The sequence below is a fragment of the Paroedura picta genome, chromosome 4, assembly GCF_049243985.1.
Source record: "Paroedura picta isolate Pp20150507F chromosome 4, Ppicta_v3.0, whole genome shotgun sequence".
NCBI classification, from domain to species: Eukaryota; Metazoa; Chordata; class Lepidosauria; order Squamata; family Gekkonidae; genus Paroedura; species Paroedura picta.
Genome location: NC_135372.1, coordinates 8,988,547 through 9,003,554, shown reverse-complemented (window position 1 = coordinate 9,003,554; position 15,008 = coordinate 8,988,547). Strand labels below are relative to the sequence as shown.

At 50.3% G+C, this 15,008-nt stretch overlaps 1 protein-coding gene across 7 annotated transcripts in view; it reads left to right on the top strand.

The window, feature by feature from the left end:
* Window positions 1-15,008, top strand: part of CTXN1 (cortexin 1) — a 28,889-nt gene that overhangs the window by 450 nt on the left and 13,431 nt on the right. The window contains exon 1 of one of the 7 annotated variants that reach the window (XM_077331717.1): window positions 12,874-13,213. The exons of 5 other annotated variants lie outside the window; for them this stretch is intronic. In XM_077331717.1, coding sequence (XP_077187832.1) covers window positions 13,076-13,213 — 138 coding nt within the window. In that variant the 5' untranslated portion in view covers window positions 12,874-13,075. Of the gene's footprint in view, window positions 1-12,873; window positions 13,214-15,008 lie in introns of those variants that run through there. One more of the 7 variants, XR_013229915.1, reaches the window with a different exon arrangement.

The following is a 15,008-nucleotide window of genomic DNA, read 5'->3' as shown; positions in this document are numbered from 1 at the left end:
TTGGATCCAGAGCGGCGGGAGGTGGCAACGACCACAGGCTTGCTCGCACTCCTGGCTGGCTCAGGCAGGGTCCCTCGGCCGGTGCTTTCCCGAAGTTTCCCAGGTCCTTGGGATGCGCCGGAGCGAAATCCGGAGTGACCGGAGTCCGCCTTTGCCACTGACGTGCCGCGGATTTGACGGGATTACTTTGGGGGGGGGTGACAGCTGGGCGTCAAAGTCACGGTCTCCTCGGGGGCCGCCTGGGCTGAGCCAACTGGGAAGGTGGGCTGTAAAATCTAAAATAATAATAATTGTTATTAAGCGGAGCCTCCGTGTTCAAGGGCAGTGTACCTTTGAATGCCGGTGGATGGGGGGCAGCCGGGCAGGATTTGGTGGAACTCCTGGTGATCTCTCTGGGGGCATCTGCTCACCCTCTGTGAGACATTGGCCGGATCCTGCTTGACTTTGTTTACATGAATTTGTGGTGGGGATAAATAGATACGTCTCACAGGAGTGAATTCCCCCCCCCCCCCCCCCAATCTTTGCTTCCTTTTCTGCCGTCTCTTCTGCTTCGGGGATTTGCATCTGCAACTAGTCTGAAGGTTGTTTTCTTGAGAGGGGTGGGGTAAGACTACGGGAGATGAATGTGGGGAGGGTGGAAGAGGGGAGAGAAGTTTAGGAAAGGACTCCCCCCCCCCGCAAAATATTTCCAGTCCGGCACTCTGCGCTAGCCCAATTTCCCAAGGGACCAGCAACAAAAGAGCTACTTATTGGAACTTGGGCAAGCTCTGAATGACCCGCCGTTGGGTGCCTGTTGCCACTTCAGACAATCTGTTTGGGGTTCGCGCTTAGAGAGGGCAGTGAAATGCTGGGCAGAGGCTGTACGATGAACGGAAGGTCTGCCGTCTGGCTTTGTGTCACGGTGTGTCCCTGGATCCGTCACCCACACGACCCCTCATACTTTCCCCAGGACCCACCTTTGGGTGGCATCAGGCCTTCTGGCCCATGGCCTACGGAGCTAAACCCAAAGCACAACTAATCGGCCAGGTGCGGCTTCTTCCTCTTTCTCCACCCATCTTACCTGCAAAATGTAGGCTGTAGGTTCCTTGAGGCAGAGACCTCCTGCCGTCATGTGCTCTATACCGCACCAGGCGGGCGCATCAAGGCTGTGGAGGTTCGATGGCTCAGTTGGGCCGTGAGGAAGGGGTCTCTGTCTCCCAGGTGCTTCCTGTTTGTGCCCCGTCTGACTTCAGGCTGGACTTCAGCGGGCCGTCCATCAGAGAGTAGCTTCGAAACCAGGGGTAGTCAAACTGCGGCCCTCCAGATGCCCATGGACTACAATTCCCATGAGCCCCTGCCAGCGAATGCCAGCGGAATTGTAGTCCATGGACATCTGGAGGGCCGCAGTTTGGAGCTGAATTTAGGATCCGCTCTTTGCCTTTCAAAATGCCGCCTGGATTCCAGGGCTTAGCCAACCTGATCCCTGTCCTTGCAACGGTCCAAATGGTCGTTCCTATGGAAAAGGTTGTCCAATTGCAGCTGACTTCAAGGGCAGGAGACGTTCAGAGGTGGTTGCCCGTTGCCTCCCTCTGCGTTGCAACTCTGGCCTCCCTTGGGGGTCTCCCATCCAAAAATTAACTACAGCCCACCCTGCTTTAACTTTCTAGTACTGATGAGATCGATTTAGCCTGGCCCCTTGGCTGAAATTTGGGGAACACTACAGTGAAGTGTGATCATATCTGACTTGGGGGGTCTATGAGGTCGTTCTGGGATCAGACGCTATCCGATTCAAACCTGGTCAGAATCTTTAAAAGGAAATATATATATATATATTGCTGTCGCTTAAATAGCTTCTCAAAACCCAGGAATAGCCAAAAACCCCAAGAACGCACAGTGAATGTGATCCGACCAATCAGAGTTTAGCAGCCTGTGAAAGCATGCCTTAGAGAGGAAATGGTGACTCTGAGCATGGGCAGAAGGCAGTCCTACCAATTAGAAAAACAGCTAGGTTTTTTGTACCCTGTTTTTTTTTACTCCCCAAAGGAGTCTAACAGCGGCTTCCAATAGCCTACCCCTCCTATCCCCACTACGGGCACCCTGTGAGGTGGGTGAGGCTGAGAGAGCTCTGAGGGAACTGTAACTGGCTCAAGGTCACCCAGCTGGCTGCATGCGGAGGAGTGGGGAATCAAACCGGGTTCTCCAGATTAGAGGCCACTGCCCTTAGCCATGAAACCAGGCTGGCTCTCGCTACACCAAGCTGTAAGCTTGCCTCCAAATCTATTTCTGAAAAGCCAGTTGGGGTGAATTGTTGGTGTTTACAAATGTTCAGAAGTTGACAAGGAGGGTGGAGAAGCAGAAAGTACAAGAGTGATCCTATATGTGCCAAGCAAAGCACAGCGATAGGCAAATGTTTCAATGCATATGAATTGAGTTTTTAAAATGATCATTCTATATAAATGATTCCTAGCCACATTTCGACCAGTTGCAAATGGACGCATTCTATCCCAACAGCATTGGACCACCATTAAAACAAGAAATCGAGCTGGACACATTTCGGGATTATTTTCCTCCATATATCCACCATTCCACCCAGTGTGGAACTGTTTCTTTGGCCCTACAAACAGGTACAACCCCTTTCACCCTGTTTCTGGGATCCCCAGCCTGTCTGACCCTGTGGGCGGCTGTGGGATTCTGACATGGCACACTGGCCGCCTCCACAAAATGGCTACCATAAAATGGCTGCTGCAGGAGGCCGAACGAGAAATACAAAATGGCCGCTGCACCTTATTTTCCGTTGCACAGCGATGCTCCTTGTGCTGTGGAGGCAAACCAATGGTCATCTATGTGGCAGGCAGGATGGGAATGTTCTAATGATTTCAACACATTCTTGGCAGTCCTATCCTCTGCTGCCCACAGAAACCATTCCCTGCGCTCACCTAAGGCAGCGGTCCCCAACCTTTTTATCACCGGGGACCATTCAACGCTTGACAATTTTACTGAGGTCCGGTGGGGGGGGGGGTTGTTCACTCCTCTCCTCTCAACCACTGCCCTAATGCTCTCTGATCGCTATGGTAATGTTTAAACATCCCTTCAAAATAAGATACAGACACGCCACAACAAGGAACCTAAGGAACATTTTATTTTCATGGAAATTTTAACTCATGACAATGACAAATCAATGGGAACCCTGAGCTTGTTTCTCTGCAACGAGATAGTCCCATCTGGGAGTGATGGGAGACAAGGACACCCGGGGGGGATGAAGTAAAGGGCCGGGGGGGGGAGGCGTCCTTCGCGGCCCACCTCCATTTAGTCTAAGGACCACTGGTGGTCCGCTGCCCACAGGTTGGGGATCGCTAGTCTAGAGCAGTGGAAAAGAGCGAGATCAGCATGATGGGACAAGAGGCAGAACTGAACTGACAAACCCTGGGGAAAAAACAATTGATATGCAATCATAAGCAATGGATCTTCATACCATGGGTCAATTTCTGTTTAATTTCTGTGAAGTAACACTTGCCTATATTTTATGGTTGGGGGTCACCACAACAGGAGGAACTGTATTAAAGGGTCGCGGCACTAGTAAGGTTGACAACCACTGCTCTATTTCCTGATGGACAGCTGGCCGGACTCCCCCCCCCCCCCCCAGAAACATTCGCCAGCTGTTTGGAAGTTTTAGCTGGATGGATCAGGAAGAGTCGCCTGAAACTCAACCCCTCCAAGACGGAGGTCCTCTGGCTGGGTAGGAAGGGCCCAGATCAGGAAGCGCAACTTCCCTGCCTGGATGGGGTGCAACTGTCTTCTGGACCAGAAGCCAGGAATTTGGGAGTGGTTTTTGATGCCTCCCTGTCTATGGAGACTCAGATTACTAAAGTAGCTTGGACGGCTACTTATCCCCATGATAAGGTTCCCCATGATGTTCTGATGGATAAGTTGAAGGACTGCAATCTGGATTTTCAGATAGTTAAGTGGATAGGGAGTGGTTAGAGAACCGCACTCAAAGCGTTCTTGTCAATGGTGTTTCATCAGACTGGAGAGAGGTGAGTAGCGGGGTACCTCAGGGCTCGGTGCTCGACCCGGTACTTTTTAACATATTTATTAATGATCTAGATGAGGGGGTGGAGGGACTACTCATCAAGTTTGCAGATGACACCAAATTGGGAGGACTGGCAAATACCCTGGAAGATAGAGACAGAGTTCAACGAGATCTGAACACAATGGAAAAATGGGCAAATGAGAACAAGATGCAATTTAATAAAGATAAGTGTAAAGTTCTGCATCTGGGTCAGAAAAATGCAAAGCATGCCTACTGGATGGGGGATACGCTTCTAGGTAACACTGTGTGTGAACGAGACCTTGGGGTACTTGTGGATTGTAAACTAAACATGAGCAGGCAGTGTGATGCAGCGGTAAAAAAGGCAAGTACCATTTTGGGCTGTATCAACAGGAGCATCACATCAAAATCACAAGATGTCAGTCCCATTGTATACGGCACTGGTCAGACCACACCTGGAGTACTGTGTGCAGTTCTGGAGGCCTCACTTCAAGAAGGACGTAGATAAAATTGAAAGGGTACAGAGGAGAGCGACGAAGATGATTTGGGGCCAAGGGACCAAGCCCTATGAAGATAGGTTGACGCACTTGGGAACGTTCAGCCTGGAGAAAAGGAGGTTGAGAGGGGACATGATAGCCCTCTTTAAGTATTTGAAAGGTTGTCACTTGGAGGAGGGCAGGATGCTGTTTCCGTTGGCTGCAGAGGAGAGGACACACAGTAATGGGTTTAAACTACAAATACAACGATATAGGCTAGATATCAGGAAAAGAAATCTCACAGTCAGAGTAGTTCAGCAGTGGAATAGGCTGCCTAAGGAGGTGGTGAGCTCCCCGTCACTGGCAGTCTTTAAGCAAAGGTTGGATACACACTTTTCTTGGATGCTTTAGGATGCTTAGGGATGATCCTGCAGGGGTTGGACTAGATTGTCCCTGACCTGGAAATTGCAATTGGTACAGAATGTCCTCCTTCCTGGAGGACTCGTGTTCAGCCGCTACTTAAACAACTTCATCAGTTACCAATTTGCTTCCAGATCAGGTTCAGGGTACTGTTTTTGACCTTTCAGGCTTTACGCCGCTTGGGCCGGACTTACCTATGGGACCACCTACCTCCTTATGCCCCCCACAGGGCAATCCACTCTGCAAGTATGAATCTGCTGAAGGTCCTGGGCCCTTGGGAAGCGCACCTGGCCTCGACCAGGGGCAGGGTCTTTTCGCATCTGGCCCCTACCTGGTGGAATGAGCTCCTGGAGGAGCTGCGGGCCCAGTCGGGAGTGAGTTCTGCAGGGCCTGCAAAACGGAGCTCTTCCCCCAGGCATTCGGTTGAGGCTGGGTAAGGCCCCCAGGGTATGGACCGGGTCTCCCCCTCCCTCGTAGCCCCCCTCCTTGCAGGGTATTAGACTGTGCTAGGGGGTTTGACTATACTGTTCTCATTACCAGCCATATTCAACTATCCACACCAAATTTGGTGCTCCAATGTGCAGGACGGGGTTTATTATTTTTTTTCAGACAGCTGGATATTGCCATCTTTTTTGTGGGTGCAAAGTGTTTTTAAGGTTATTTTACCATGTGTTTTATTGGTCATCATGTGACTCTTCTTTTTTGTAAACTGCTGCGAGCCTGTTCTGTGGGAGCGTGCGGCATAGAAGTCTAAACATCTTAAACAGCAGAGGGAAGGGAGGAACATGGGGTAAACTGGAAGAATCTCTGTTTAGTATTTATTTATCGTATGCTAAAGGGACAGGACATCCCCCCCCTCGAATGGTAACCCTAGAAGAGATGCCAAGATATAAGAGAGAGGGAAAGAGAAAACTCTGGGGCACTGAGAGGAGGTGCCAGGCATACGGGGCAAGAACAAGAGCAGTTTTTTAAAAATATACTCCACGTTTCCCAAAGCAACTTACAAACACCGTTCCCTTCCTCTCCCCACCCTCTGAGGTATAAAATGGAATTACAGTACTAAAATGTTGGAAGGGGTATAAGGATCACCCTGTCCAACACTCTGCACCATACCAGATGAGCTAAAGCATCCCAGTGATGTAGGCAGGGCTGAGGGAGCTCTAGGAGAACTGTTCTGCAAGAACAGCTCTAAGAGGACTGTGACTAGCTCAAGATCATCCGCCTGGCTGCACGTGGAGGAGCCGGTGAATCAAACCCGGTTCTCCAAATTAGAGGCTGCTACTCTTTAATCACTGCGCCACGCTGGCTCTCAAAAAGACAGAAAGGTTGGAGTTCTTATAAGGAAGGAATATGAATGACTGGGGGTGGGGCGGGGGCGGGGTGAGCAGGGATTGGGAGGGTGGGGGAGGGAAAGCCATGGTAGCCTTTGAAGATTAGAGAGTCTGTGTGTGCTGAATCTGGCATCTCTGATATTTATTTAGAAAATGTTGTGTCTCCTCTCCCAAGACCTGCTCGATTCCCCCGTGACTCGCCTCACAAGAACACACCGGATGCAAAAGGGCGTCTCCCAGCAGACCAGTGCCTGCCTCCAGGTCCCACCGCCCTGCCCTTTAAAAAGGGCTTAGTCACTGCCAATTGTCCGCAGCCGTGAATCGTCTGCAAAGGTCTAGCAGGCTGATCTGTCAATCCGTGGGGCTGGGGCCGGCTTCCCAGAGGGCAGGGCTTATTGAATAGCGGACCCTGATGCTGAGTCCACAGCGGCAGGCTGCCCAGCTGTGCGTGTTTCCTTTGAGTTCAGCGGGGGCTTGTGCGTGATGCGTCCTCCGGACTCTCTGAACGAATAACCTCCCCGATGTCCTCTTGTGCACAGCCTTGCACTGGTCGTGGCAGACAGAAGAGGCTCCCTTTATGGAGTCAGCACGGGGCTTGCTTCGGTGGAAATTTGCACAGAAGTTGGCTCAGGCGGGGATAAAATACTAGAGTCCACCTTGCAGAGTGTCCAGGTCCTCTGGGGGAACTGATCTCTGTAGCCGGGAGAGGGGCTGTAATTCCGGGGGATCCCCGGGCTCCGCCTGGATGCTGGCAGCCGTGTCTCCCATCTGATGCGGTAGTGATGGGGACAAACCTAGTGCAACTTCTCCCCCCCCCAACAGGAAAGGAGCTTCCTGATGAGTTGGCTCTGGCAGTGCAGGAGGGGGGTGGGGGTCGTGTTTGCTTAATTTAGTTTCCAGTTTGTTGCATAGAACTGCAGGCTGAACCCACCAGGACCAGGCCCGCTCCAGCTTATAATTAAATACCAAGCCCTGGATATCCTGTGCCCTGCCGTTACTTAGTGGTAAAATTACTCACGGCTTGCCTGCCCCAAATTACCGAGTCCTTTAATTGTAACAGTCAAAACAATTGCAGATTAATGGGAGCTTTCGCAGAAGGGCCAGCGCATCTCTGGGGAGGCTACATCATGACGCGATCCCCTTCCTCTTCCGTTTGTAACTCTGCACGTACTCTTGTTGAATTGCATCTTATTCACATCCGTCCATTTTTCCAGCCTGTTCGTGTCTTCACGAGGTCTTGACGGCACTTTTGGGCAGCAGGTGGAGGGGTACTTATCATTAAGCTATCTCTGGCCACAGCCATGCTGAGCTGCAAGAGGGTATTGGCCAGTGTCTGGATAGAACAAGCTTTCTCAACCGGGGTTTAGTGAAAACCTGCCATTTCTTGACAGCCCTGGAAGGGTTTTCTGAATGGGTGGCAGTGAATTTTATATACATTTTCAAAATGTATTAAGCATTTATTGGGTGATAGGGCCTTATATGGCCATGCTGATCTGACCCCCACCTCCAAAAATGGCCTATGACGGGCCTGGAGGGGGTGGGAAGGGGAGGGGCCCTGGGTGGGCGTGTCCACAGCTCTGCTTCCCAACCATATTCTTTGTGATCAAGCCACTTCTGGCCTTTTCCCAAGCCCGAAGAAATTGAGAAAGGCTGGGATAGGCAGATATTTTTACCTCCCCTTTCTCTAACCAAGGACCTATGGTATATATTTGGCTATCTCCCGAAACAGACATCTGGGGGGGGGGGAAACACACACACAGGATTTGTACTTTTAATACAGCATCCTGGAAAATATGTTGCAGTGCTATGGGACGAAAGAAGAAATTATTTGAAGTCACAACCAAACGGTGGAGAAATACTAGAAAAGAACACCTGGAACTTCCGACTGTTCCCTTTCTGAACAAGGCATGATTGTTTCTCCTGACATATTTTTTAAAATGCATATAATCTTCTGGATTACAAGATGACCTCTAAGTCAGTGGTCCCCAACCTTTTTATCACCGGGGACCGGTCAATGCTTGACAATTTTACTGAGGCCCCGGGGGGGGAGTAGTCTTTTGCTGAGGGACGTCGCCACTGCTGCCTGAGCCCCTGCTCCGCTTGCTTTCCCACCAGCACCCCTGACTTCCCACCCTCAACTGGGGGGCGCTGCCATCAGCCATGCCAAGGGGGAGCCCCAGCCATGGCGGCTGCCGGAGAGCACCCAAGGTGAGCCGGCGGCAGAGTGGCAGGGCAGTCCCCGAGGCAGCAGCCAGGGAGCAGGACGAAAAGGAGCCACAGCCCGGTACCGACTGATCCACGAACCGGTACCGGTCCCCGGACCGGGGGTTGGGTACCACTGCCCTAAGGAGCATGCAACCTAAAATCTTGACAGAAAGGAAACAGCAGAGGGAAAGGAGGACAATGGAGGTGAGAGAAACAGGAAGAATCTCTGTTTTGATAGATCGATACATTTATTTGTATATAGACATAGGCCTTTACAAAATATAAAATACAAATTTACAAACAGTAAAAAAGAATAAAAGGAACTGTATAAAAATATAAAATTTAAGACCAAAAAACTGAAACAGCACACATGACTACAGAGTGCCAGAGTGCTAAGAGGCTGCCTTAGTGGTTGTAACGTTGGCCCTTATTTTCCTTGCAGCCAAAGCAAATAGAGCGGTTTTATATGTTACTTTATCAACCTGATCAGATAAAAGATAGATTGTCTTTTCAGCAACGGAGGGAGAGTTAGAACCTCGTGAGGTTTCATTGAGGAATGTGGCACTGGGTTGAGCATAAAGTAAGCAGTCAAGGATGTAGTGGGGTAAATCCTCCAGAACTTGTGCAGCACCAATACAAAAACGCTGTTTTTTTGGCGTCTGTTTAGTATTTATTTATTTATTGTATGTCATGTGTCATGTAGCCAGGAGATCTGAGGACCGACCGCTTGGCAGCCAGGCAAGGGGCATTTAGAGGTGCTTTGCTATTTCCTGGCTCTGCATCATGACCTCTAGAGTCCCTTGGACGAACTATCATCCTAATCCTTGGTAGGCGCCCGTGCAAATACTAGCCAGGGTCAGCTTTTCCAGATCGCGTGTTGTTTGCCTGGCCATATTTTAAAAAATGCATATGATCTTCTGGAGTCATGAACATTTGCGTGGTCGGCATTATCTAAATGCTTTAAGATAGGCAGTGATCAAACAAAAAGAGCGAGCACCCTCCATGAGGTCTAGTGGCATGCACCGTTCCGATGTTTCCTTTAAAAAGCCAGATATTTCACAAGGAATGCCCTTTCCCTCTAGTGCAGCAAAACAATGAAAGACGTCGCATCGTTCTATCTTGTGTCTCCAAAGGTCCAGCTAAGAAGTGTGATTGTCTCACCACAATATCTTCTGGAGCCTGGATGCTTTTGTGGAGGATGATTCCTTTATTGTTCCAGGTGTTTGTTCCATGCAAGGTGCTGTTTCTTAATTAGGGTCGGTTTGGGAGGATTTCTAAGATGAATTCTGGAATCGGAGCATGCGAGATGTGCTCCAAGTTCTCATGTCATTTCTCTCCCTTACCGATGAGTCATGTGCACGAGTGCATGAGGACACTGATAATATCGCTGCCAAGGAAGGAGGCCTGGGGTGGTGTGACTTGCCTTGATCCCTACTCTCTGCTGGATCAGACTCGGGCCTCCCTTAGAAGCCATCTGGAAAGCCCACCCGGGAGGGCACGGAAGCATTGTTGATTGTGCCTCTCCAAAGTAGACTGCTGATAACCAGGGAGGTTCCATTGAACACATATGGCTACAGGCAGTTGCTAGACCAATCCTCCGGTTATGTATTTTGTCCCCTTTCAATCTGAAGAAGAACAGTTGGTTTTTGGTGCCCCTTTTATAACTCAAAGGAGTCTCACGAGCCAGCTTGGTGTAGTGATTAGGAGTGTGGGCTTCTAATCTGGCGAGTCAGGTTTGATTCCACCATCTCCCACATGCAGCCAGCTGGGTGATCTTGGGCCAGTCACAGCACTGATAAAGCTGTTCTGACTGAGCAGGAATGTCAGGGCTCTCTCAGTCCCACCTCCCTCACAAGGGTGCCTGTTGTGGGGAGAGGAAAGGGAAGGTGACTGTAAGCCGCTTTGAGACTACTTTTTCCCACCTCCCTCTTCTCCTTCCGTAATCTCAGGGCTTTCTCAGCCTCATCTCCCTCACAGGGTGTCTGTTGTGGGGAGAGGAAAGGGGAAGGCGACTGGAAGCCGCTTTGAGACTCCTTCGGGTAGAGAAAAGCAGCATATAAGAATTGACTCTTCTTCTTCTTCAGTAATATTAGGGCTCTCTCAGCCTCACCCATTTCACAGGGTGTCTGTTGTGGGGAGAGGAAGGGGAAGGCGACTGGAAGCCGCTTTGAGACTCCTTCGGGTAGGGAAAAGCAGCATATAAGAACCAACTCTTCTTCTTCAGTAATATCAGGGCTCTCTCAGCCTCCCCTCCCTCTCAGGGTGTCTGTTGTGGGGAGAGGAAGGGGAAGGCGACTGGAAGCCGCTTTGAGACTCCTTCGGGTAGGGAAAAGCAGCATATAAGAACCAACTCTTCTTCTTCTTCAGTAATCTCAGGGCTCTCTCAGCCTCCCCTCCCTCACAGGGTGTTTGTTGTGGGGAGAGGAAAGGGAAGGCAACTGGAAGCCGCTTTGAGACTCCTTTGGGTAGAAAAAAGCAGCATATAAGAACCAACTCTTCTTTTTCTGTTCTGACCTAGCCGTAATATCAGAGCTCTCTCAGCCCCACCTCCCTGCCTGATGTGGGGAGAGGAAAGGGAAGGCGATTGGAAGCCACTTTGAGACTCCTTCAGGTAGGGAAAAGCAGCATATAAGAACTGACTCTTCTTCTTCTTCAGTAATATTAGGGCTCTCTCAGCCTCCCCTCCCTCACAGGGTGTCTGTTGTGGGGAGAGGAAAGGGAAGGCAACTGGAAGCCGCTTTGAGACTCCTTTGGGTAGAAAAAAGCGGCATCTAAGAACCAACTCTTCTTCAAATTGTCTAATGATCGCCTTCCCTTCTTCACTGATAGAGTTGTGGTTGGCCCAAGGTCACCCAGCAGGCCCCATGAGTCTCAAAGCAGTTAACAAGCGCCTACCCTTTCCACTCCACACAACAGACAGCTAGGTGGGGTAGGGGAGGCTGAGAGAGCTCTGGGAGAATTGTGATTGGCCCGAGGTCATCCAGCAGGCTGCCTGTGGAAGAAGAGTGGGGAATCAAACCTGGTTCTCCAGATTGAAGTCCTCTGCTCTTAACTATGACACCCAGCCAGCAGTGCACCTGTGTGCAAATGCCCAACTCGAAGGTGTGCCCCTCCATGCATTGGGGATCAGACACATCAATCTGGAAACGAATTCTAGTAAGTCTCCAACTTAAATTGAACAACGAGAGAGGAATGTGAAGTAGAGCCATGGAAAAAACTCTCTGCACAGGGCAGGTCCATCCCTGTTTTTTAAGGTTCATTTGACAGCCATCAGGCTACACGGGCGTAAGGGAAGTAAACTTTCTGACGCTGTGAGCGACCGAGTGCAATCTGGCCAGGAAATCTGGCACTCCGCCACGGAGCGGACTCGATGCATGTCCCCCCCTGCCGTGTTCCCAGGGATCAGGCTGGATTGGGCAGCCCTTGATTGTATCTCTGTGTCAGCAATTTAACCTTGTCCTGCTGGAAGCCCAAAGAAAGATTTATTCCTCCCTGGCCAAAAGGGCTTGGTCTCAGTGTGGCATGTCCCACGCGTTGAACGTACGACTGGAGCAGTTATTTGGAGTTGGGAGATGCCTGGTTTTGTTTTAAAAAGCGAGGTGTTTCTGGAACCAGTGCCAGAAAAGGAGTAAGGGGTGACTTGTGGATTCCAGTGATAGGATACAGCGGGAGGCGTTGGGGTGCTCACATCAACTCTGGTGACAAATGGCACTCTGCGTATGCTCAGAAGACTTCTGTTGTTTTCAGCTCCTTCACGGTGTGCCTTTCCTCATTTTGGGCCAACCTACGCGTCCATCCAGACTTGTATCTCGTGGGTGGTCAGATGAGAGGGTAAGCAGGAGAGGAAAGCAGCAGCTTCCCCCTTTGGATGGTTTCCTGAGTCCTCTGGTTTCAGAGGTAGACAGCCTTTGAGCATGGAGGTTTCATTAGTCCATCATGGACCACAGTCCTGGATTGGCCTGTGTCCCTCTTGTAGGCCATGTGTTCTACTGTCCATTGCTGGGATTGTCAGCCAGTAGTCTGAGGACCCCCAAGGGTCTGTGCTTGTGACCTTCTCCCTCCTGCTTGTGACCTTCTCCCTCCTGCCTTAATAGGCTTGGCCACAAACTAGGCATGTGTCCGTTTCTATTGACTCCCTTTCCCCCTCCCCGAGCGTGGGCCTTGGAGGGATTGGAGGCCGCTCAACTAGTCCCACCTTCAGTTGCCTCCTTTCTCCCTCCCTCAGTTCCTAGAGTCTATCCCAGGGGTAGTCAAACTGCGGCCCTCCAGATGTCCATGGACTACAATTCCCAGGAGCCCCTGCCAGCATTTGCTGGCAGGGGCTCCTGGGAATTGTAGTCCATGGACATCTGGAGGGCCGCAGTTTGACTACCCCTGGTCTATCTGTTAACGTGGGGTGGTGGTGATGTCACATGATATGTCAGTTCTGGGCTGTGTGGCAGGGAGGCGTGGCTGACATCACTTCTGGGGTTCCTTGAAGCCTAAAGAATTATTTAAGGAACTCCTCCTCGGTCAAAAGGTTGGTCCATCACTACGTCTTGTGACAGTGAGTCACAAAAGTCAATTTTGCCTTGTCCATTTTCCCTTGTCGGCTCTGAGTTTCCTACCTGTTGACTATGCTCTCATTGCGATGGCGGAAGGAGATGAAACGTTTCCGCTGTCTGAAACCATGCAGATCTGGGTTCCGTTTGCCTGCTGACGAAGAAATCTGTTGGCTTCACAAGGAGGAGCTACCAGCACAACGAAGTGTCTTGGTAATGTTGTTTATATGTTTATGTCAAACATTTATTGGCCACCTCCCCCCCTTGCAGAACTCTAGGTGGCTTGCAATATAAATAAAACAATTACAAAAATCACAACGATGGCCTGTTTTTGATGGAAACAGGGCACTAAGTCACCAGCAAGGGAGTGCTAGGGAAATCTTGCTAAGTCCAGTACAACATTCCCAAGTCAGGAAGGGTGTTTTTTTCTGTCAGCAGAGTTTAAATATGCATAGGAGCCTATCACTGGCTGCTTAAAGAATAAATAGCTTTATAGAATGGCTTTATTGGGAAGGGAAACCATGTTGTAAAGAGGGAGAGGTGGAAAGAGAGACCTCGTGATCTGACTGTGTTTTTCATCCGATGGCAAACAGGGTGGCAGTGTGCTCAACGGAGCTCTCCCATCAAGCCAGTCAGGAAACTGGAGGGGATATTTTGAAAAATGCCCAAAAGTTCCCGTTCTGACTATGCGAAATGCACATCTCCTCCGATCCCCCGTGGAGGAGATTCTTAGAATCACAGAATTCTGTACCAATTGCAATTTCCAGGTCAGGGACAAGGGTAGGCCTGCGTAGAGCGAGTTCATAGAATCGTAGAATCATAGAGTTGGAAGGGGCGATACAGGCCATCTAGTCCAACCCCCCGCTCAACGCAGGATCAGCCCAAAGCATCCTAAAGCATCCAAGAAAAGTGTGTATCCAGCCTTTGCTTGAAGACTGCCAGTGAGGGGGAGCTCACCACCTCCTTAGGCAGCCTATTCCACTGCTGAACTACTCTGACTGTGAAAGTTTTTTCCTGATATCTAGCCTATATCGTTGCACTTGAAGTTTAAACCCATTTGAATCACAGAATCATAGTGTTGGAAGGGGCCATACAGGCCATCTAGTCCAACCCCCTGCTCAACGCAGGATCAGCCCAAAGCATCCTAAAGCATCCAAGAAAAGTGTGTATCCAACCTTTGCTTGAAGACTGCCAGTGAGAGGGAGCTCACCACCTCCTTAGGCAGCCTATTCCACTGCTGAACTACTCTGACTGTGAAAGTTTTTTCCTGATATCTAGCCTATATCGTTGTACTTGAAGTTTAAACCCATTACTGCGTGTCCTCTCCTCTGCAGCCAATGGGAACAGCATCCTGCCCTCCTCCAAGTGACAACCTTTCAAATACTTAAAGAGGGCTATCATGTCCCCTCTCAACCTCCTTTTCTCCAGGCTGAACATTCCCAAGTCCCTCAACCTATCTTCATAGGCCCCAGATCATCTTCGTCGCTCTCCTCTGTACCCTTTCAATTTTATCTACGTCCTTCTTGAAGTGAACTGCACACAGTACTTCTTCATATCCTTTTGAATGATGCACACTGCAGATCTTCCATGTTCCAACGCTTCCACTCGGCACCTTCCGTGGGCCTGATCCTGCCTAGCTTTACCCCTTTCTCATCCCATTTGTCGAGGTGACTGATTTCTGCTTGTGTGTAACGTGGTGTCGTGGCTAAGAGCAGCGGCTTCTCATCTTGATGAGCCGGGTTTGATTCCCCGTACCTCCACATGCAGCCAGCTGGGTGACCTTGGGCTCGTCACAGCCCTGAGAGTGCTGTTCTCCTAGAGCAGTCCCCTCAGCCCCATGGACCTCACTGGGTGTGTGTTGTGGAGGTAGGAGGAGAAGGCAATTGTAGGCCGCTTTGCCACTCCTCCAGGCAGTGAAAAGCGGAGTATAAAACACAACTCTTCTGGTTTTTTTTCTTCTTCTCTCTTTCCACCCCGCCTCCTTTGAAACTGGTGAGCGTTTCAGGCA